We start from the raw sequence: 21,702 nt of genomic DNA, 5'->3' as shown, positions 1-21,702 counted from the left end.
CTTGTGCTCAAGAAGTCTGACGGGCGATTTCAGGTCGCGAGCTCAAACCGAAGATACGAACAGCCTGGCTGATGCAGTGACCAGCAGGTGAAATCTATCAGTGTGAATACAAGAGCCAACATCTTACAGCCCAAAATACAGACTGCAAACCTCACACTGCATTAGAATTACACTCAGTCACAATAACGAATCATGAGAATAATTCCTTATATTTACACAACACTCTTCACCTGAAAGGATCCCAAAGCACTTTCCATGTAGCTGAAGAGCCACTTCACCCCCAGTGAGTGCAGCCCCACCCTGGGGGACACACTGCAGCCCCTCTGCACTGCAGACCTGTCAGAGACCCCCGACACGACTTCACCAGGCACATGAAGAGGGAGCTCCAGAGTGTCACCCCTGCTCTCACAGCCTAAGAGGAGACTCCTAAATGGATTTGGACTTGTGACAGATGTTCAGCTGCTGTGCTCAGTGCCTACCTGCAGGGGGGGCTGTGGGGGCTTCACCACGGGGGCCTGGACAGAGGGCGCAGCTGCAGGGGAGACGAAGTCTCCTGACAGGGCGTCCAGCGCTGCTGCCTCGTCTATGGGCTTCTGCACACAGGGAGCAGGAAGAGCTGCTGAGCTGTGAGAGGGGCTGGCAGAGTCTCTCACTGGAGCAGCACAGCAGCCTCAGCCCCCACAGCTCCACACACAACCACAACAACGCACACCGGACAGGCTGCCGGGCTCCTCCAACACTGCCCTGCCTCCGAGCTCCCTGCTAAAGCTGCAGACTGCTCAGCTCTGCCACAGCTCTGCAATGGAGCCCTGACACTGTGTTTGGAGTTTCTGACACTGCTCTCAAATGGTTCAAATCTTACCTCACTGATCGCTGCCACTTTGTCTCTCTTAATGGGTACAGGTCTGAAATTGGTCTTGTTAAGTCTGGTGTTCCTCAGGGCTCAATACTGGGCCCCTTGCTCTTCAGCATTTACATGTTTCCACTTGGTCAGCTTTTAAGATCACATGGCCTCAGCTATCATTTCTATCCTGACGATACTCAAATATACATCCATACCAAACCAGACACTGATGTGGCTGTCTATTCTATCTAACTGCATCTCATACAGAAAAATTTGGATGACTCAAAATTTCCTTCATCTTAACTGCGACAAGACTGAAGTCATGCTTATTGGCACCCCCCATCAACTTCACAAAGCCAGTCCTGTAACCCTGTCTGTAGATGGTTCTGTACTTGAGCTTCAATCTAAATTGAAAACCCTTGGGGTTATATTCGACTCTGGCTTAACATTTGACCCACATGTGCAGCATATTGTCAAAACAATTTTTTTTCATCTCAGAAATAATCGCTAGACTACACCCTACGCTATCACTAACTGGCTGAAAAGCTGATCAACACATTTGTGTTCTCTCAAATTGACTACTGTAATGCTCTTCTCGCTGGGGTATCTACATCTACTTTGAACAAACTGCAGTATGTCCAAAATTCAGCAGCCAGAATCTTGACCTGGTCTAGTGTAAATGATCACATTACTCCTATCCTGGAGTCCTTGCACTGGCTTCCGGTCAAATTCCGTGCAGACTTTAAAATCCTCATGCTCACCTACAAGGCTCTGCATGGCTTGGCACCTCAGTACCTGTCTGAACTATTATCGCCCTACTCCTCACCTCACAACCTTCGCAATTCTAATTCTGCTCTCCTTACTGTCCCCCAAGCCCGTCTACATTGTATGGGTGACAGGGCCTTCTCCTGTTATGCCCCCAAGCTCTGGTACTCTCTGCCCAAGGATATCAGAGAGTCACCTTCTCTAAACTCCTTCAAATCCAGACTCAAAACCTTCTTCTTCAGAAAAGCCTTTACTGAACTGTTCCATTCTTCACCCCTCTGCTCTTCCTAGTACCACCATCCACGGTCTCCTCTATATATTGTAATTGTGTTTTATCTTGTGTATTCTTCTTATTTATTGTTGTTGTCATTCTGTAAAGCGCTTTGAGAAGCCACCTTTAAAGGCGCTATATAAAATAGTTTTTTTGAATTATTATTTTATTATTATTTCTCTCATCGAGATGCTAGAACTGAACTTGCTGCTGCTGCTGTTTCAGCATCACAGCTGTCCTGAGGAAATCTACAGTCTGAGCTGAGCGATCTCACACGAGACCCCAGTCCAGGAGAGCTGCACACACCTCTGGCTTCTCCTCCTTCTTGGGTGCAGGCGTGCCTTTCCCCTGGCGAAGAAACACAGGTTAGTTCATGCAGGACCTCTGCCCTGACAGGCTCTGCGACAGTCAGACAGGAGCAGGGACGGCGTTCTTACTGTCTCCTCCTTCAGCCTGTACTCTGGCGGGAGTGTGTCTTCTCTCTCCCCGACACGGACTCCTTTCTCTGCCTTGATCTTTTCCTGCCAGCAGAACAGGACACACAGTCAGATCACAGCCCCCGCAGCCCCGCAGCTCAGAGACGATCGCTGCTTTTCCACTCTCGCTTCCTGCTCCAGCTGCTCCCGCTCGGAGCCCAGAGGAGATCCGGGATCTGGCCCAGCAGGAAGCACACCGGCGCCGGCTCCAGCTCTGCCTACCGTCACGATGTCCTTCGGGAGGGGCCGGGGGGGCTCTGGCGTCGGCTCCGGAGCCGCCAGCGTGTCTCCCAGGGCACTCAGAGCGTCCAGGGACATGGAGGGCTCCTGAGAAGGCAGCACAGGGACAAGGTCAGAGCGGCTCCAGGGACACACTGCTGCAGCACCAGTGTCGGCCCCTGGCCGCACAGCTGGACCGGCCCGGCGGCGCTCAGGCCCGGCGCTCACCTCCTCCGTCTTGGGCTTCTTGTCAGCAGGGGGCTTGGGAGACGACGCCACGCCGGCACCTTTCTGAACACAGAGGAGAGAGCGATGAGATCTCACAGCGCAGGACTCTCCTGCTCTCCGTTCAGGGCAACCACTGAAGAGAGAGACACCAGCGAAACACGAAGTAACACTCCCGTGGCTCAGACACGACAGGCGCTCGGTATCCTGTGCGGCCCCTCTGACTGGGGGATGATCGGTCCACTGCTGTGGGCCAGTGCCCAGGAATGACCAGCAGGGGGGGCCCTGGAGAGCTGTGCTCTACCTGCTCAGCTTTGGCCTTCTTGTCAGCAGGGGGAGCTGGAGAGCGGTCAGCGCCAGCTGCAGGCTTGCCGTCTGATTTCTAGAAGAGAGAAAAGAACGCATAGAGAAATGAAATACTCAGGAATGACTGAACTCACAAAATAGCTCAGGCTGCTGTGCTCAGTGCCTACCTGCAGGGGGGGCTGTGGGGGCTTCACCAAGGGGGCCTGGACAGAGGCTGCAGCTACAGGGGAGACGAAGTCTCCTGCCAGGGCATCCAGCGCTGCTGTGTCCTCCTTCGCCTTCTGCCCAGAGAGAGGAAACGGGGAGGCGTGAGTCACACGGACAGGACCGCACAGCCGCTCCACAGGAGCACCTCTCCGCCCCAGGAGGCCTCTTGTGCTCAAGAAGTCTGACGGGCGATTTCAGGTCGCGAGCTCAAACCGAAGATACGAACAGCCTGGCTGATGCAGTGACCAGCAGGTGAAATCTATCAGTGTGAATACAAGAGCCAACATCTTACAGCCCAAAATACAGACTGCAAACCTCACACTGCATTAGAATTACACTCAGTCACAATAACGAATCATGAGAATAATTCCTTATATTTACACAACACTCTTCACCTGAAAGGATCCCAAAGCACTTTCCATGTAGCTGAAGAGCCACTTCACCCCCAGTGAGTGCAGCCCCACCCTGGGGGACACACTGCAGCCCCTCTGCACTGCAGACCTGTCAGAGACCCCCGACACGACTTCACCAGGCACATGAAGAGGGAGCTCCAGAGTGTCACCCCTGCTCTCACAGCCTAAGAGGAGACTCCTAAATGGATTTGGACTTGTGACAGATGTTCAGCTGCTGTGCTCAGTGCCTACCTGCAGGGGGGGCTGTGGGGGCTTCACCACGGGGGCCTGGACAGAGGGCGCAGCTGCAGGGGAGACGAAGTCTCCTGACAGGGCGTCCAGCGCTGCTGCCTCGTCTATGGGCTTCTGCACACAGGGAGCAGGAAGAGCTGCTGAGCTGTGAGAGGGGCTGGCAGAGTCTCTCACTGGAGCAGCACAGCAGCCTCAGCCCCCACAGCTCCACACACAACCACAACAACGCACACCGGACAGGCTGCCGGGCTCCTCCAACACTGCCCTGCCTCTGAGCTCCCTGCTAAAGCTGCAGACTGCTCAGCTCTGCCACAGCTCTGCAATGGAGCCCTGACACTGTGTTTGGAGTTTCTGACACTGCTCTCAAATGGTTCAAATCTTACCTCACTGATCGCTGCCACTTTGTCTCTCTTAATGGGTACAGGTCTGAAATTGGTCTTGTTAAGTCTGGTGTTCCTCAGGGCTCAATACTGGGCCCCTTGCTCTTCAGCATTTACATGTTTCCACTTGGTCAGCTTTTAAGATCACATGGCCTCAGCTATAATTTCTATGCTGACGATACTCAAATATACATCCATACCAAACCAGACACTGATGTGGCTGTCTATTCTATCTAACTGCATCTCATACAGAAAAATTTGGATGACTCAAAATTTCCTTCATCTTAACTGCGACAAGACTGAAGTCATGCTTATTGGCACCCCCCATCAACTTCACAAAGCCAGTCCTGTAACCCTATCTGTAGATGGTTCTGTACTTGAGCTTCAATCTAAATTGAAAACCCTTGGGGTTATATTCGACTCTGGCTTAACATTTGACCCACATGTGCAGCATATTGTCAAAACAATTTTTTTTCATCTCAGAAATAATCGCTAGACTACACCCTACGCTATCACTAACTGGCTGAAAAGCTGATCAACACATTTGTGTTCTCTCAAATTGACTACTGTAATGCTCTTCTCGCTGGGGTATCTACATCTACTTTGAACAAACTGCAGTATGTCCAAAATTCAGCAGCCAGAATCTTGACCTGGTCTAGTGTAAATGATCACATTACTCCTATCCTGGAGTCCTTGCACTGGCTTCCGGTCAAATTCCGTGTAGACTTTAAAATCCTCATGCTCACCTACAAGGCTCTGCATGGCTTGGCACCTCAGTACCTGTCTGAACTATTATCGCCCTACTCCTCACCTCACAACCTTCGCAATTCTAATTCTGCTCTCCTTACTGTCCCCCAAGCCCGTCTACATTGTATGGGTGACAGGGCCTTCTCCTGTTATGCCCCCAAGCTCTGGTTCTCTCTGTCCAAGGATATCAGAGAGTCACCTTCTCTAAACTCCTTCAAATCCAGACTCAAAACCTTCTTCTTCAGAAAAGCCTTTACTGAACTGTTCCATTCTTCACCCCTCTGCTCTTCCTAGTACCACCATCCACGGTCTCCTCTATATATTGTAATTGTGTTTTATCTTGTGTATTCTTCTTATTTATTGTTGTTGTCATTCTGTAAAGCGCTTTGAGAAGCCACCTTTAAAGGCGCTATATAAAATAGTTTTTTTGAATTATTATTTTATTATTATTTCTCTCATCGAGATGCTAGAACTGAACTTGCTGCTGCTGCTGTTTCAGCATCACAGCTGTCCTGAGGAAATCCACAGTCTGAGCTGAGCGATCTCACACGAGACCCCAGTCCAGGAGAGCTGCACACACCTCTGGCTTCTCCTCCTTCTTGGGTGCAGGCATGCCTTTCCCCTGGCGAAGAAACACAGGTTAGTTCATGCAGGACATCTGCCCTGACAGGCTCTGCGACAGTCAGACAGGAGCAGGGACGGCGTTCTTACTGTCTCCTCCTTCAGCCTGTACTCCGGCGGGAGTGTGTCTTCTCTCTCCCCGACACGGACTCCTTTCTCTGAGGTGACTGTTTTCTGCAGGAACAGCAGAAGAGCAAGAGGATAGGTCCTCCGTTCAGAGCTGTCATGAAAGTGCTGCACTCCAGATACAGAGCACTGCACTACAGTATGCAGTGTAGTATACTCCAGAGACCCGTACTCCAGAGTGCAGTGGAGTATAAACCCAGAGTACAGTGAAGTGCACTCCAGAGTACAGTACAGTATACTCCAGAATATAGTGAAACTACTACATCATGAATTAGGAAAGGCAGACTGCAGGTGGAATTTGCAAGCTCCATTGTTTTTAGCCTTGTGTAAATCAGAGAGATCAGGAAGCCCTTGATCCAGTCTATTTACTTCTGGAGTCGTGTCCAGGGAGTCTGCTGGCACGTCCCTCTGTAGGATGAAGCTCTTACAGATAACAGGTGGTTAATCTAACTGATTGACTGATTGGTTGAACATGGCCAGACAGAAACACACAGCTTGCTGGACAGTACGAGACAAGCCCAGGCCACCGAGCAGCGGGAGGGAATTCCGAAACGCCGGAGCGCCACGCCCGTGCCCCAGACACCTACCTCCTGCACCTCGGGGCCCGTGAACTTGGGGGCTTTAGGGGCTGGGGGCTCCGCAGGGGGGAGGGTTCCCGCCAGCGCGTCGAAGGGGTCAGCCGCGTGCTTCTTCGCCTGCAAGGAAGCCCAGACCCGGATCAGATTCCCGGAGCCACCGGAACCGGATCCAAACCCCGAACAACACCCACCAGCTCTGAACACCCAGGGACAAGCCTCTCGGGTGACGGTCCTTGTGTAGGAAACCGTGTTCCACAATCTCCATCAGTGCTCAGCTTGAAGGACGTTTTCTGGTAAGCTCCAAACTGGCGTATCGCTGCTCAAAACATTTCCAAGCTCCTGGAATTAACTTGCCTGCGTTGTGTTGTTTCACACAGCCCTCACTGAACGAGAAAGATTTTGAAAGGACACCAGGAGACACACGACACCCGAACAGGCTCAGCTCCCCTGAAAATGTGCCCTGGCAGGACCCTTGACAGCTGTGTGCAGCAGAGGCAGTAACATGAAGGATATTTCACCGGTAGCGACACTACGTCAGCGTGAAAGCACCTCCGTGACACAACAGCCCAGTGCTTGAAGTGCAACAGCCATTACAACACACAATGCTGTTGCACAACTCACCCCAGGGTCAGGATGCAGCCCAGATCGAAAAGATGTTTGAACCAAAAGTGACAACTGTTAGAAGTGTGTAACACACTCAGATGAAAGTCATACATGTGGAAGACCATAACAAGCAAGGGTTTTCACCCTAGTCTCCCCCTGAATCACCCCTGCTTCACCCCTGCTTCACCCTAGTCTCCCCCCGAATCACCGCTGCCTCACCCCTGCCTCACCCTAGTCTCCCCCCGAATCACCCCTGCCTCACCCTAGTCTCCCCCCGAATCACCCCTGCTTCACCCTAGTCTCCCCCCGAATCACCCCAGTCTCACAACCGCCTCTCCCTAGCCTCCCCCCGAATCACCCCAGTCTCACAACCACCTCACCCTAGTCTCCCCCCGAATCACCCCTGCTTCACCCCTGCCTCACCCTAGTCTCCCCCCGAATCACCCCTGCCTCACCCTAGTCTCCCCCTGAATCACCCCTGCCTCACCCTAGTCTCCCCCCGAATCACCCCTGCCTCACCCTAGTCTCCCCCCGAATCACCCCAGTCTCACAACCGCCTCTCCCTAGCCTCACCCCACCTCACCCCCGCCTCACCCCCGCGCAGACAGATTCCCAGCAGGCCGCAGCCACGCTGCTGTTACCTACCTCGGCACTCCCCACACCGGCAGCGCAGGCGGCGCTCACTGCGGCCTTCTCCACCGCGGGCTGCAAGACACAGGAGCGGCTCACTCACTCGCCACAGCGAGACGCCCCAGCCCACGCAAACCGGCTCGCGGACACCGGCGGCATCTGAAGGGCAGAGCTGACGGGCGGGAAAGTCTGTGTGGGCTAACCCCCTGGGGCAACTGTCTGTCCCCGTCCCTCATCAGCCCCACTGCTCTGAGGAGACAGCTCTGTCCCACACAGGGAGCGAAACTGTCCTCTGTCCCTGTCCCTCATCAGCCCCGCTGCTCTGAGGAGACAGCTCTGTCCCACACAGGGAGCGAAACTGTCCTCTGTCCCCGTCCCTCATCAGCCCCGCTGCTCTGAGGAGACAGCTCTGTCCCACACAGGGAGCGAAACTGTCCTCTGTCCCCGTCCCTCATCAGCCCCGCTGCTCTGAGGAGACAGCTCTGTCCCACACAGGGAGCGAAACTGTCCTCTGTCCCCGTCCCTCATCAGCCCCGCTGCTCTGAGGAGACAGCTCTGTCCCACACAGGGAGCGAAACTGTCCTCTGTCCCTGTCCCTCATCAGCCCCGCTGCTCTGAGGAGACAGCTCTGTCCCACACAGGGAGCGAAACTGTCCTCTGTCCCTGTCCCTCATCAGCCCCGCTGCTCTGAGGAGACAGCTCTGTCCCACACAGGGAGCGAAACTCCAAGGCTTTCCCATGAGCCCCTTGGCCAGTAATTGAACCGTGCAGGGTGTCTTCTCAATGTTTCACGTGGAATATGTACATCTTGTCCTCCGTACAGCTAAATGTTACATTTTACATTTAGGTCTTACTAGTATAAATCGTCAAAAAAAGAAATTTATGAAGCATCAGATTTATGAATTTATGAAGCATTATGTCGACTAATCCCTGTAGTATTAAATCTAATAATTAATCATCAGGACCCCACAATGACTTAACAATCACTATACGGTCTGTCCATGGCCATCGTTACGTTTTTGAGTTTTGTCAATGTTTGCCCTCACTGGCCTGTAATACCATTTTAAACCCAGCAAGGTAAAAAGATGTGCTCCAGATCCTGCAGAGAAACCCCATCCCTTTCCAGACCGTGGTCATGAGAGATGTTGTCTGCTGGCCGCAGGGTTCCTGACCAAGGAGGCTGACTGAGCTCTGCGCCCCTCTGAGACCAGAGAGAGCTGTGAGAAAGCAGCTCCAACAGGTTCACTGCCAGTACTTCTCCCTTCCAACTGGTTTCCTGCCCAAGAGCTATGGCCTCCACCTGTCAGTTGTGTCCGAGCGGCCGGAGGAGCTCGTCACAAGGACGACACTCCACACGGCACCCGGAGCAGGGAGCTGCACTGCAGGGAAACGGGTCGGCTACTGAACTGGCCCTCAGCACGCCACATCTCCTGACCCAGCCAAAGACACTCTCACTGAATGGCGAAGTATTTTCTGAGATGAAGATCTGAAAGACGTACTTGATTCTGTGACAGAAACTTCAACTGGTCGAAGTGCAAAAAAGAGACGACACAGGGGATCGTTTCGGAGCTTAGCGGTGAAGCGGTTCAGCAGACAGGTCGGAGCCAAGAGCCCGTCTCCCCCAGCATGAGGGCGCCGGGGCTGGAGTCACGCGCAGGGCGCAGGGGTGAGGAGGCCTACCTTGGGCGGCTCCTTGGGGACCTGCTGCGGTGCCTCTTTCGGCTTGCCCTCCGGCTTGCCCTTGCTGGCCGCGGCGGCGGCCGGTGCGGCCGATTTGGCGGGCGACGGCGGCGCTTTCTACGAGATGGAGAAGGCATTTCAAACACCTGACACACATGCGCCCCCCTCCCATCCCACACACACACCAGCTTCTCCCTCTGCTGACACACACTTCACCCGACCGGCGCGGCTGTCTGAAGCCGTGTGTTTGTCCGGAGCAGGCTGAGCGGAGCACCCTGGCTCTAGGACACGAGAGCTGTGCCCCACATGGGAGCTGAACCTGCAACCTCCCAGCAAGGAGCCAACGAGAAACATCGCAGCAATCCATTAGATGACACAGAGTCCTTGTGGCTTATCCGACACAGAGAGGAACAACGCAGCATTCCAGCAAAATCATAAACCAGGCTGTATCTTCGAAGACGATGCCGCATTCAGAACAGGGCTATGACAATCCCTCTGGAGGTTACGAATTCTGCACAGATCTGTTTGCCTTTTCAATCCTCTCCTTGGTTCCAGCAGAGTCTGAGAGATACAGGCTGCATGCTGGGGCTGCAGGGCGAGCAGCTGATTTGGGAAGCACAGCTGAGCCATGAGGACTCTGCCCTGGGCCTGAGCTGTTTTCTCTCCACAAACAACTTACTGTACTCAGAGTGTCCCAGAGTAAATCCAGCAGCACTGTTTACCAGTCTTGTTTTGTATCACAATGCTATGCAAACACAAACATATAGAGTTTCTGGAAAACAAGACTCCAACTTTCATTCTTCAGTTAACACTGATCACAATTGTTTCCAGGGGTATTTCATGATTAACTTTCTCTCAGGGTGAAACTGGCAACAATATCAACAGGCTGTATTATTTATAGCCACAGTGCTGTAGCCAAGTGTAATCACAAGCCTCTGTCCTCAAACACAGGAGTCAACATGCCAAGTCTGTCCCCGTGGATACAGATACTTTCATCTTTTACAAAGGATATCAACAGTAGGAAAATACCAAAGCAAATTTAAGAGAGAATACCTGTAATACATTTCTATCACTATATAAGTAGCTTGCTTTTAACAGCTGAGGACAGAGCAGCACCAGCGAGGCAGCGCACAAGCTGCAGGTCTGACTGACACACACCCAGGTACACAATGGGACTGCAGCAGCAGGCTGTTGCTGAACAGAACGCCCACTGACTCCGAATCCTGACAACACCTTTTCAAACAGCCACCAGCTCAAACAGCAAGCAGCCCAGAGGCTAAGGTTTTGTCCTAGTTGCTCCCATGGATCTGCGCACTTGAAACACCACAGCAACCATCCGGCTGCCGTGAAACAAGATCAGGCCGGAGATCGAATCTACCTGTGCGCATGAATCAAACATTTACCTTTAACCAGCAGGGTACTGAAGTCACCTCTCAGCTCAATTGCCGTGTGCTTGCTTGTCTGCTGACTTTGATGACACCTCGCTCTGACTCTGCCTCTGGATCTTCCCCTGAGCTCTGCCTGCCTTCTCCCGTGTTCCAGTCTGGCCTGCTTCCAGTTTGCTTTGGACTGGCTTCTGCGTGACAAACCCGACTTCCTCCCTCGAGCTCTCTTGCAGATTATCCTTCACGCTTTGCCTTGGACTTCTGCTTGCCATTGAGAGCTCAGATTGTGCTTCTGTTTGCCTGCCTGCTCACCAGTCCTCACCTGGACTCAGCTCTCTGCCCCCGACCGCTGCGCTCATTCAGGATAGTGCTGCGACATTGCACCTTTCTAACGGAGGTTTTTCAACTGGCCACTCTAGTACACTAATTTAAGGCTCTGTTGCTGTTGTCCATCTTGGTCCTGTTGGTTTAATGCTCTTACACAGGGCAAGGCAACAGGCACAAGTCCTGCTCTATGAGTACTGCTCCTCAGTCCTGCCACCCTGAGTACTGCCCTGAACAACTCAGAATTAGGTACTTGCTAACACTACTTGGCAAATTTGCCAAATTTTACAGCTCTGAACTTATCTGTGAGGATCCTTGAATCACAAACCATGTGCCTATATGTACTTACAGTATGTGCACATCTGCAACTCTTCGTATCTGAGGTCAGAGAAATCAAAGCACATTTATCTCATTTTTTGTCATCACAAACAATTTTGCCGGTGTTGGTAAAAGTGCAAGTGGAGTGCCCCCTTTCTGGTAGATCCTGCAGGTCTCAGGAGTACCCCCAGTTCACCTGCTCTGGAGAGCGCCTCCTGGTGGTCAAGAAGGGAGAATGAACTGCGTACCTTGGGATCTGCAGGCTTCATGCTGGCAGTCTGGGCTACGGGGGTGGCCGATGCCGGTTTGGACTGCGACTGTGGAGAGAACACACAGAGACCCGTCTCACTGCACAGAGAACACACAGAGACCCGTCTCACTGCACAGAGAACACACACAGAGAGACCCGTCTCACGGCACAGAGAGACCCGTCTCACGGCACAGAGAACACACACAGAGAGACCCGTCTCACGGCACAGAGAACACACACAGAGAGACCCGTCTCACGGCACAGAGAACACACACAGAGACCCGTCTCACGGCACAGAGAACACACACAGAGACCCGTCTCACGGCACAGAGAACACACACAGAGAGACCCGTCTCACGGCACAGAGAACACACACAGAGAGACCCGTCTCACGGCACAGAGAACACACAGAGACCCGTCTCACGGCACAGAGAACACACACAGAGAGACCCGTCTCACGGCACAGAGAACACACACAGAGAGACCCGTCTCACGGCACAGAGAACACACACAGAGAGACCCGTCTCACGGCACAGAGAACACAGAGAGACCCGTCTCACGGCACAGAGAACACACACAGAGACCCGTCTCACGGCACAGAGAACACACACAGAGACCCGTCTCACGGCACAGAGAACACACAGAGACCCATCTCACTGAACAGAGAACACACACAGAGAGACCCGTCTCACGGCACAGAGAACACACACAGAGAGACCCGTCTCACGGCACAGAGAACACACAGAGACCCGTCTCACTGCACAGAGAACACACACAGAGAGACCCGTCTCACGGCACAGAGAACACACACAGAGAGACCCGTCTCACGGCACAGAGAACACACACAGAGAGACCCGTCTCACGGCACAGAGAACACACACACAGAGACCCATCTCACGGCACAGAGCTCCTTTGCACCATCAGCTGTGTTAAAAAGCAGAGATTTCCCATCCTGCTTTGTAGAAAGTGGGCAAACTGAAGAGTGTAAGTGAAATTCTCCACATAAATACACCACATACATTAATACATTTATATACAGTATAAATATGTATTTCAGCAGAAACTATTATTTGTGAAAGAAACCACATGAATCCTTCTGCAGCTGAAACTCTTCATCCTAGAATGATCGAAAGATTCTTTCCCTGTTCCCTCCCTTGAATCAGGGTGGCAGGGTGGTGCAGTGATCAGCGTTGCTGTCTCACACTGCTGGGGTCCTGGGTTCAGTTCCTGGGGTGCTGTCTGTGTGGAGTTTGTGTGAGTTTGACTCCAGGTGCTCCAGTTATCTCCCACAGTGAAAGACATACTGGTGGGTTAACTGGCGTCTGGGACAATTGGCCATGGTGTGAGTTTGTGTCTGGCTGGATAGGCAAGCAGTGGGCTCCGAGACTCTGTACTGGATTAAGCAGTTAGAAAATGGATGGATGAAAATGGATTCCTTCAGTCAGGAAGGCTTCCGAGCCTGCAGATGAAAATCCAGTGAGGCAGCCATTTAGGAATTTCACAGGGTCTCAACAAGGCGCAGTGTGACCAGAGCGCTATTTTTACACGCTGTATTCTAGCCAGAGTGAGGACGAGACATGGGGCTATTTATACTGAGGAGCTCCACTTCCACGGAGGCATCATATTCCCACCAGAGCAGGCGACTGGGTGCACAGAACCGTGGGTGATTACAGATATAGCCAGGATCCTTGATGGTACACTGGCCAGGCTGCGATCCCACAATGCTCTGCACTGGTCCACATGAACAGCTTGGGGGTGAAGTGGGACACTGGGGCAGGAAGAACGAACAGGACCTTCAAGGCCAACAGGAGCCTCTTTCCTTCAGTTCCTCGAGTGTCTGTGACAAACTGCCTATCTCACGTCACGCTCGGAGGCCTCGAACAAAACTCACAGTTCACCCCAAAATTCCTGGGAGTTTGGAGGCACCACGTTTCGCACACAAGCGCAATATCTTCTCAAGTCAGACATGAAGGCTGCACCCCTCACAGTTAGAAGAGATCAAATGCAGGGATGTGTAGATGAGAATTTTCCTGTGCCGTGGTGAAGCCAGTTGAACACACAGCTGCTTTAGGCACGGAGGAGTCTCCGTCTGGAGTCACCACTGCCCTGGAAACTGTCTGCTGCAGCCCTGAGCCTGTAATTCACAAATCCCAGTCTCATGCTTACGAGAAGAGCAAGGCTGTGCACATCGGCAGCATACGTTTGAAAATAATTTGCTGGTAACCCTTGATAAAGTGTAACAAAAAAGTAAGAGAGAAGTTGAATGTATGTGGTCATTGTTTTCTTCACTACAAGTGAAGGGACATTTTAAAGATTTACCATAAATATGAATATTTTGCTATAATCCCTCTCTTTGACTAGAAACTTTAGACAATCTCAAAATCGAAACACACTTCTGTATTGGAAAAATGACACTCTTTACATCCGCACAGAAACGAAGATCTCAATATCATATCATTGTAGAAAGCAATCTGTACTCTAAACTCTACAGAATCCAAGAGTTTCGTTAATATGTTGGAAAGTAACCTGCAGGGTTCGGTCCATCAGACACAGAGTGCAACGGGATCCCAGAATCACTGGGCTGTGCCGATGCTCGGTGAGGTCTGTCCCTGGATCCCTGCAGCGGGAGGGCAGGGCGCGAGTGGCCGAGCCCGAACCCTCCTGGAGCTTAAGTACCACAGCCGGCGGGCTCACACTAGAGCCCTGGCGAGCAGCGAACACTGACGTCTGTGCCGACACGCCAGGCCGCGCTGGCGAAAAGAGGAAGTTCTGTACAGTGAGGGGAGGGCCGTCGGGGCGTAGACTGGAATACACAGTCAGAGGGAGCGCAGATACTCACAATCCCCACCTCTACAATAACACAGCAACTGCAACACAAGCTGCCCAGCCTCGGCACTCAGAGTGCGCTCCGGTGACTGCGGACGTCACGTCCCTTCTCCTTCCTTCATTGTCACGAAGGACATCCTAGATTACTCCTGCGCCTGCGTAAGAGATGACTAAACCTTTGCTGAAACCATTCAAATGAAAAAAGCCATCAGTGAATCTGCAAAAAAAACTGCTTTCTGTGAATCGGGAATTCACCAAACTCATTTTCACCCCGGGAGCAACTCACACGCAAACACACACACGCGCGTCTCCCCTCGCTAGCCCCTCGGGACAGAGGGGTGTGAACACGCTCGCTGGATACGTGGCCTCTTCTCCTCCGCGGCGGCGGCAGGGGCGCGGCGCAGGGCGAGGCTCTCTGACACACACTCCTGCGGCTCCAGCACACAGCTACCTGGTCCAACTTGTCTGTTTGCAACCCAGAGTGACAACGCTAACTGCCCTTGAGAATGCATGTTAAACCACAGAGCAACCGAAAAGGCTATTTCGGCATTTATCTTTACTGGGCGAAACCTGTGTATTGCCCCTCCCACTGGTCAAAGTGAGGTTAGTTCTTAGGATACTTGAAGAAAACACACAAGGAAGACGGGTTCTTCTCTTATTTTTAAAACTTAATCTTGTGCACACAGGACAGTAGTTCAGCTTGTCATCTAAGGCAAATTCACTCTTTCTTTCCCAGATGGCAGCAGTCGTGAGGTATTCACATGCTGAAGTAGCTTACGATACAGTGTGGCAGAGTGTGGCAGTGAATGAGCCTGAAAGCACGGTAAGCAGAAAAAGCTAACAGTGCACAACTACATGTAGCCCTTAAACAACGTGTGATACTGTCTTAAGCTCAAAGCTTTTAAATAATGCAGCACACAGAAAACACAGCCCACAGAAAACCTCTCCAAAAACTGAGTCTCCTCAGAGGTGCCGCAAGGCTATAAGCCCGATCAAAGATTTTTGTGTGCATTAAAAGCGTTGCCTAGCAATTGGCACAACAGGAGACTGATGAAGTCAGAAAAACAGAAAAAAAACTTGGAGTGCCTTCACATTCTTGTCTCGGGGACACGCCCAGCTCTCAGAGAGAGGAAATGGGGCCGAGCAGAGTGTTTAAACTCCGTCCTGCGCCTGACGCTGAACTGATCGCAGGGAGCTCTTCCAGGGCCGTCTGAGGCAGCTTTCAGGAAGTCAAGCAGCGTGCAGAACTTGCACATAGGAAGTGCTGTACAAAAACACCCAGCCTGCCACTGTGTGCGCTAGCTTCCCAAAACGAACAGCCCCCGTTCGATTCCCGACACTACACGACGCTTCCCGACAGGGCGGCTGGATCGGCACGCGGTTCAGCCGGAGCTTCCTTCTGGAAAACTGCCTGTCCGTGAAGGAACGCTGTCTGCAGGCTGATACAGGACATGGGCAATACCGCAGCCAGGAAGATGCAAGTTCAAGACACATGGGCAGCATTGTGTTGGCACTGCAGAAGACGCAAATCTCCAGCTGTAATTTCAGACTGTCTACCAGACAATGGGCCAGCCCTCTCTCTTCAGCGAGGGCAGATGGAGCGTGTGGGTGAGGAGGAATGCAGGTGATCTACAGATCTTATGTGGCAATGGAAACAAACTGGGCCGTTCTCATTCCTTCTTTCCTCATGCAGCTTCTCTTCTTCCTCATCTAGCTGGTTTGGCTGCTTGTAGCTACTGTAATCGATCCCAGCGTCTCATCCGGGTGTGTCTTGAAATACTCTGGTGTATCGGCTTCAACAACATGCTTGAGCGTCTTGTTCCAGACCTCTACAGCCCTTAGTGTACAGAAGTGCCTCTTTCATAACTCCGTAGAGTCAAATGATGGCAATTCTTTCAGAAGGAGCAGATAAAACTTTAAGCTCTTAACCTTAAAATCATACTACAGTGCAAATGCTTCTGAGTAACAGACATTGGACACAAAATCCTAAATTCCTCCTGGCCTTTACCAATGAACTGGCTTCATCACTCTGCTCTCCTCCCCACTGAGATCTGGTGTGTGAGGAGCGTACTGGTGCACTATGGCTACGTGACTATCTGAGATAACACCCTACTCTTCCAGACACTGCTGTGGGATCTGTACTGAGTACACAGGCCGGAGCTTAGTGTCTCATCGCAAAGATCAGCACCGGCTACTGCACGGTGCACCATTCTGGGGCATTGGCCCAGAGGGAAGAGCTCCCCCTACTGGTCCACCAGCACCACCTACAGCAGCAACCCCATTTTTCTTAGTGGTCTTCCTCTTAGGCACTGGCCGGGCCAGGGGCTGCGGATCCGGACGCAGGGTCTAGCCCAGCACTGGCCGGGCCTGGGGCTGCGGATCCGGACGCAGGGTCTAGCCCAGCACTGGCCGGGCCTGGCACTGCGGATCGTGATGCAGGATCAGCACTACAGTTGCCTGACAAAAACCACTTGAGGAAAATTAATCCATTTTCCATTTTAATGGAAATGCTAGAAATGCTATTTGGAGCAACACCTCCCCATTTCCTATTAATACGCAAATTAAATTATTATTGGCTTTTAGTTAAAACAGGTACAGTTAGAGCATCAGTGCTCGGAATGCCCAAGCACACTCTGTACATAAAAGTCCTGGTGTGCCTGTGGATTTTCATTCCAGCTCTGCTCGTGATGACAAGACCCAACTGGTCACTGGTTTACCTGCACCTGTTTAACAGCTTTAAAGAGCTTCCAGGAGCAGGACTGGATACACCTGGTCGAGCCGGGATAGACATACAGTGTACTGGAAATTCTTTTAGCTGCCAGTAAGAAAATTATCACAAGAAAATGGTTCACTAAGAGCCTCCAACATCTGAGCAAATGGATCAATGCTGTGAAGGAGACTTATATCATGAGAAAGATCACCATTCCTCTCAGGCTACAGGTGTGTCAGATACTGACAACAAGGACTCGATTTCTGACTCCATTAAGATCAGATTTGATTCTGGGAAAGAAGATGAAGCAATCTTTTTGTTGGGATTATTACCTGTTTGTTTAGTTTTTACTAACTTTATTTCCATGTGTAACCTCCCATTTATGATGGCATAATGTCAGTAATTATATGGAGAAAGCATATTTGAAAGATGAAAGTAAAGTATTTTTTGCATACATTCCTTTTGCAAATTCTTCCATCATATAAAGCAAAAAAAAGCTGACTAGCCCATTTAGCTTGCTTGATTTCCAGTAGGTGATAGACCCAAGGATATTATTATTAAGAAATCATATTAGTTTTGACAACAGGACTGGGCAGCTTGTTCCACACCCCCACAGCCCTTTGTGTAAAGTACCACCACCGGTGCCGATTGGAGGATCTTACCCAGATGTTTTTTTACCAGCGTCGGGTGCACCATCACAGACGCCCACTCACTGTCTCCAGTCGCTGGAATTCGTCTGTCAGCTTTGTGACTCCGTCCCTGAGGAGCTCAAGGCTCTGGCGACACCCGTCACCAGTAAAATCCACCGACCCACAGGGAGTACCCCACCGGGCTCGAGTTAGGGCCTCTCCAGGGCGGGAACAGGCTTTCAAACAGAGCAGCCAGTGATAACATAAGATAAGATAAGATTTATTGTGCTGTTCCACCACGCCCAGGAGCTTAATCGGAGAGCCACCACACAGGCCCTCCCCTGCTCACACAATGGGTATATATCAGGGTGGAGAGGGGCTGGGCCAGACCACAGACAGACTGGTAAATGAGTCTGTTTTATCACCAGTGCTCAGAGAACATGCCCAGTGCCAGGGTGTACTGTACTTCTGCTCCTATTCATCAGTCAACCTGTACCTCGTGCACACAAAGATCCACTGCTCTGCGGGTAGGGACGGTCTGAGCTTCATGTCTGGTCGCGAGGTGCTTTGAGGTTTCTCTAAGCCCATGAAGTCAACAAGCTGGTGTTCAGGCATGTCCTCTCACTGGAGTGTCACTAGGAAACGACACTGCCCTCTGCGAGAGGCTGCTGCAGGCCACAACGCATAAAATAACACACCTCATCATCAAAAACTGCTTGACACTACTTTACAAAAATGCTCACACCTCTATCAGGAGGAACTTGAATTACGGTCTGTACCCCAGGAATCTCAACTATGAGCATGAAACAAATTAAAGGTAAACCAGAATGACCTTTTGAAATGGAAAACTAAACCTATGAAGCAGCAAGCAGAAACGCCAGTCTGACCAGCTTTGAAGTCATTCCTAACACCAACCCCCTGTGCCTCCTGCATCACCTACTGTTCATTCCTCCAGCGGGTCTTCTCTGCACAAAGATACAGCCTTACATCACAATCCATGTAACCAACCTGAGCTGACCAACAGGAATTAGGCAGGACAGACAGCACACAGAGTTTACTCCTCTGACACCAGGGCCTGAGAGGCGAGCAGAGAGTTTAGCCAAAGAGACAAGAGGGGTGAAGAGGATTTTGACAAGACACATTTTACCCATTAATGTTAGAATTTAAAGTGATTTGGAGAGATGAGACATTCACCTTCAGGGGATGAGGGACTCGTACCTGTGGTGTAAAACACCCAGATTTAACCGAACGCCTTGCAAGCATCAGCAAGAATCTTAATTCCTTTTCATTGCTTTCAGTAAGATCACACCTGAAGACAATGTTACACAAGATTTCACACAATCCTGTGCAGTGTTGTTCATACAACATCCACAAAATGAGATGCACCATAATCTTCATATGATGTTCTATCGAAGTTGTATCGATATTACATTTGTGTACTGCTCTGTCTGAATGCGTGTTTCATGTAGATCTGTGGTCAGGCAAGTTGGAACCACATCTTCTAATACTCGAGCAGGTCGTCTCTTATACAGGAACTGGACCAGCTATCAGTCACGTACAGCTTTCAGTCTGAAAATGCTCTTAAATATCTTCCTCCTTCCAAAATAAGCTGGGAAATGTGTGCACAATATCTAGAAAGCCACAACCTACAGCACTAACGTAATGCCAGTGACACAATTCATTGGACATAGAGTTCTAAATAAACAGTAATCAGCACTACCTGTGCTGTGGAAGACTCCTAACAAGACCATAAAGGCGACAAGCAAGAGAAAGCCCATCGAGCTTCTCTGGTATAAAAAACAACTCTACTCTACATTTACATGACATTTGGCTTCTGTGCCTCAGGTCTGTTTACACCACAGCCCAACAGCTGCTTTGAAAGAAGATGACCCAGAGGGCAAGGGTGGGAGCCACAGGTTAATGCTCATACAAATGAGAACAGGAGGGACTGCTTTATACTAAGGGCTGTGGCAGGATGGAACAAGCTGCCCAGACTTGTTGTTGAAGTTAATACTTTGTTTTTTTTCAAGCAACAGCTGGAGGAGATTCTGGGATTAAATTAGCCGCTAAGTATCATACAAACTCTACAACCCTGGGTTCTCAGTGGTGCACACTGTGGCGAGCCCTTGAAAGAGAAGGGGCAAGGTCAGACAGCAGCATTGTGTGCTAATCTTGGATTGGCAGCGCTTGGGTCCAGAGGAACAGCCAACAGCATGTCAGTAACTGATCATCAGCCACACGGGGTCAGTGGCTCAAAAACATGCTGCTGCCTTCTCTGTGTGTGTTACCACCAGCGGCTGTAGTGCTGCACGAGCCTCTCACACACAAAGGCATTTGTGCAAACATTACAGCCCTGCTTGCCCTGAAGAGCCCTCTCCACTCCCTCCGAGCAGCTCCCAGCCTGCCTGCGTGTTTGCACTGGGCTGAGGAATTAGCAGCTCTGCTACATGAATCTGCAGGGTGAGGGCTTTCTTCAAGTTAGACCAACGGCGTGTTTAGAGCAGTGTCACACTCTACTGCAGAGATGAGAGAAGCCACACAATTCAGAAAATGCTCAACAATCGGAGCAAAGGCTCAACCTTTAAACTGCACGGCAAGAGAAGACACAGGCGCCGAGAGAGATGTGTGAGTCCACCCCACTCCTCAGGGTGCACAGACTGCATTCTGCAGCATTCTGCTGCAGAGCCTAAACACCTCGGTTTTACTAACAAATACGCTAGGTTGCCATCAGTCAGAGCATTTCAGTAGAAAACAGAATTCGGAACAAGTCAGGTCCCTGCGGCAGCTGTGGAGAGCTTGACACACAGAAGACGCATTTCACCAAGAGATTCCAGCGAAGTGGAACATCAGCCCCATGCAGAGCAGTCCAAGCTGACCTGTACATAATACTATAATAATAATAATTGCTTACACTTATATAGCGCTGTTCTGGACACTCCACTCAAAGCGCTTTACAGGTAATGGGGACTCCCCTCCACCACCACCAATACTCCCATCCAATTCATAATACCCACATCAGGGAGACAGTATAGGGGACCAAATTCAAATAAAAACATTTATAAGGAGTCTTTTGTCCCCTCTGCAATAAAACTACTCAATGAAGGCATGTAAGTGTGCCCCCCCCCACCTATTTATTTACCCATCTATTTGTGTATCACACACTGCTGTTGTGATCTATGTGATCTTATGTTGCGCCTGTGTGTTTTGTACTTCTGTGGGTGGACAAAGACGAATTTCCACAGGGGTGGACAATAAGGTCTCTCTGTACCCTGACCCACAGGCCAGGGGAGCCAGTCAGCCCATCTCGTCTGTGTGGTCGTTAGCAGTCCAATTGGCCCAGCCAGCCGTTTCCTGAAAGAATCCAGGGTATCGGCTTCAACTACATTTGCGTAAAGAAGCGCCTCCTGTTCTCAGCTTTAAAAACACACCGCGATGGGTGTTTCAGTGTTTCAGTGTTCATTCTGAGGATGTCTGCTAGGGTTTTTTTGTATCAACTAAACTTGTACCCGATGTTCCTGGTTTATTAACTGTGCTTTCAAATGAACAACAACTGAATTTCAGTACAGTAATACCTGCTTTACATTGATTCATTCTCCTTTGATTCAGAAAATATGTTGCCGTTACACTTATACTAAGACCCTTACTAAGCAGAGCATAAGCAGCAGTGCAAGAAGATATTTAGAGTGGAATGCCTTTGACACAGCATTAAACAGAGCAAAGCAACAGTGGAAATCATCTCAGGAGAAAACGGAACAAAAAACACTAAAAACCTTTAAAAAAGTCATGCGAGGTACTACACAGTACTGTTCAAAAAAGGGTGAAACTAAATGAGTCTGTACATTTTATTCTCACAGATTAAATGAATGCAGTTCATTTAATTTTCTGCAGTGTTCTCAGTGTTATCAAGAAAAAGAACAAATGTCACAGAATACTGCTTT

General features: G+C 50.7%; 1 protein-coding gene across 11 annotated transcripts in view; it reads right to left on the bottom strand.

Moving 5' to 3' along the window:
- The window catches only part of cast (calpastatin), a 56,033-nt gene that overhangs the window by 9,778 nt on the left and 24,553 nt on the right, over positions 1-21,702 (bottom strand). For 9 of the 11 annotated variants that reach the window (XM_088630736.1, XM_088630735.1, XM_088630733.1 and 6 more), the window contains 14 exons: positions 11,598-11,666; positions 9,323-9,439; positions 7,658-7,717; positions 6,419-6,526; positions 5,796-5,879; positions 5,665-5,706; positions 3,958-4,071; positions 3,274-3,387; positions 3,105-3,182; positions 2,804-2,866; positions 2,579-2,683; positions 2,318-2,401; positions 2,187-2,228; positions 480-593 (listed from right to left, as the gene is read on the bottom strand). In XM_088630736.1, the coding sequence (XP_088486862.1) occupies positions 480-593; positions 2,187-2,228; positions 2,318-2,401; positions 2,579-2,683; positions 2,804-2,866; positions 3,105-3,182; positions 3,274-3,387; positions 3,958-4,071; positions 5,665-5,706; positions 5,796-5,879; positions 6,419-6,526; positions 7,658-7,717; positions 9,323-9,439; positions 11,598-11,666 (1,194 nt within the window). The remainder of the gene's footprint in view (positions 1-479; positions 594-2,186; positions 2,229-2,317; positions 2,402-2,578; positions 2,684-2,803; positions 2,867-3,104; positions 3,183-3,273; positions 3,388-3,957; positions 4,072-5,664; positions 5,707-5,795; positions 5,880-6,418; positions 6,527-7,657; positions 7,718-9,322; positions 9,440-11,597; positions 11,667-21,702) is intronic. The other 2 variants (XM_088630738.1, XM_088630741.1) reach the window with 2 other exon arrangements.

This window comes from Lepisosteus platostomus, chromosome 4 (assembly GCF_059453375.1).
Source record: "Lepisosteus platostomus isolate fLepPlt1 chromosome 4, fLepPlt1.hap1, whole genome shotgun sequence".
NCBI lineage: Eukaryota > Metazoa > Chordata > Actinopteri > Semionotiformes > Lepisosteidae > Lepisosteus > Lepisosteus platostomus.
Note: the sequence above shows the minus strand (reverse complement) of the source record. Positions and strands in the feature narration are given on the sequence as shown.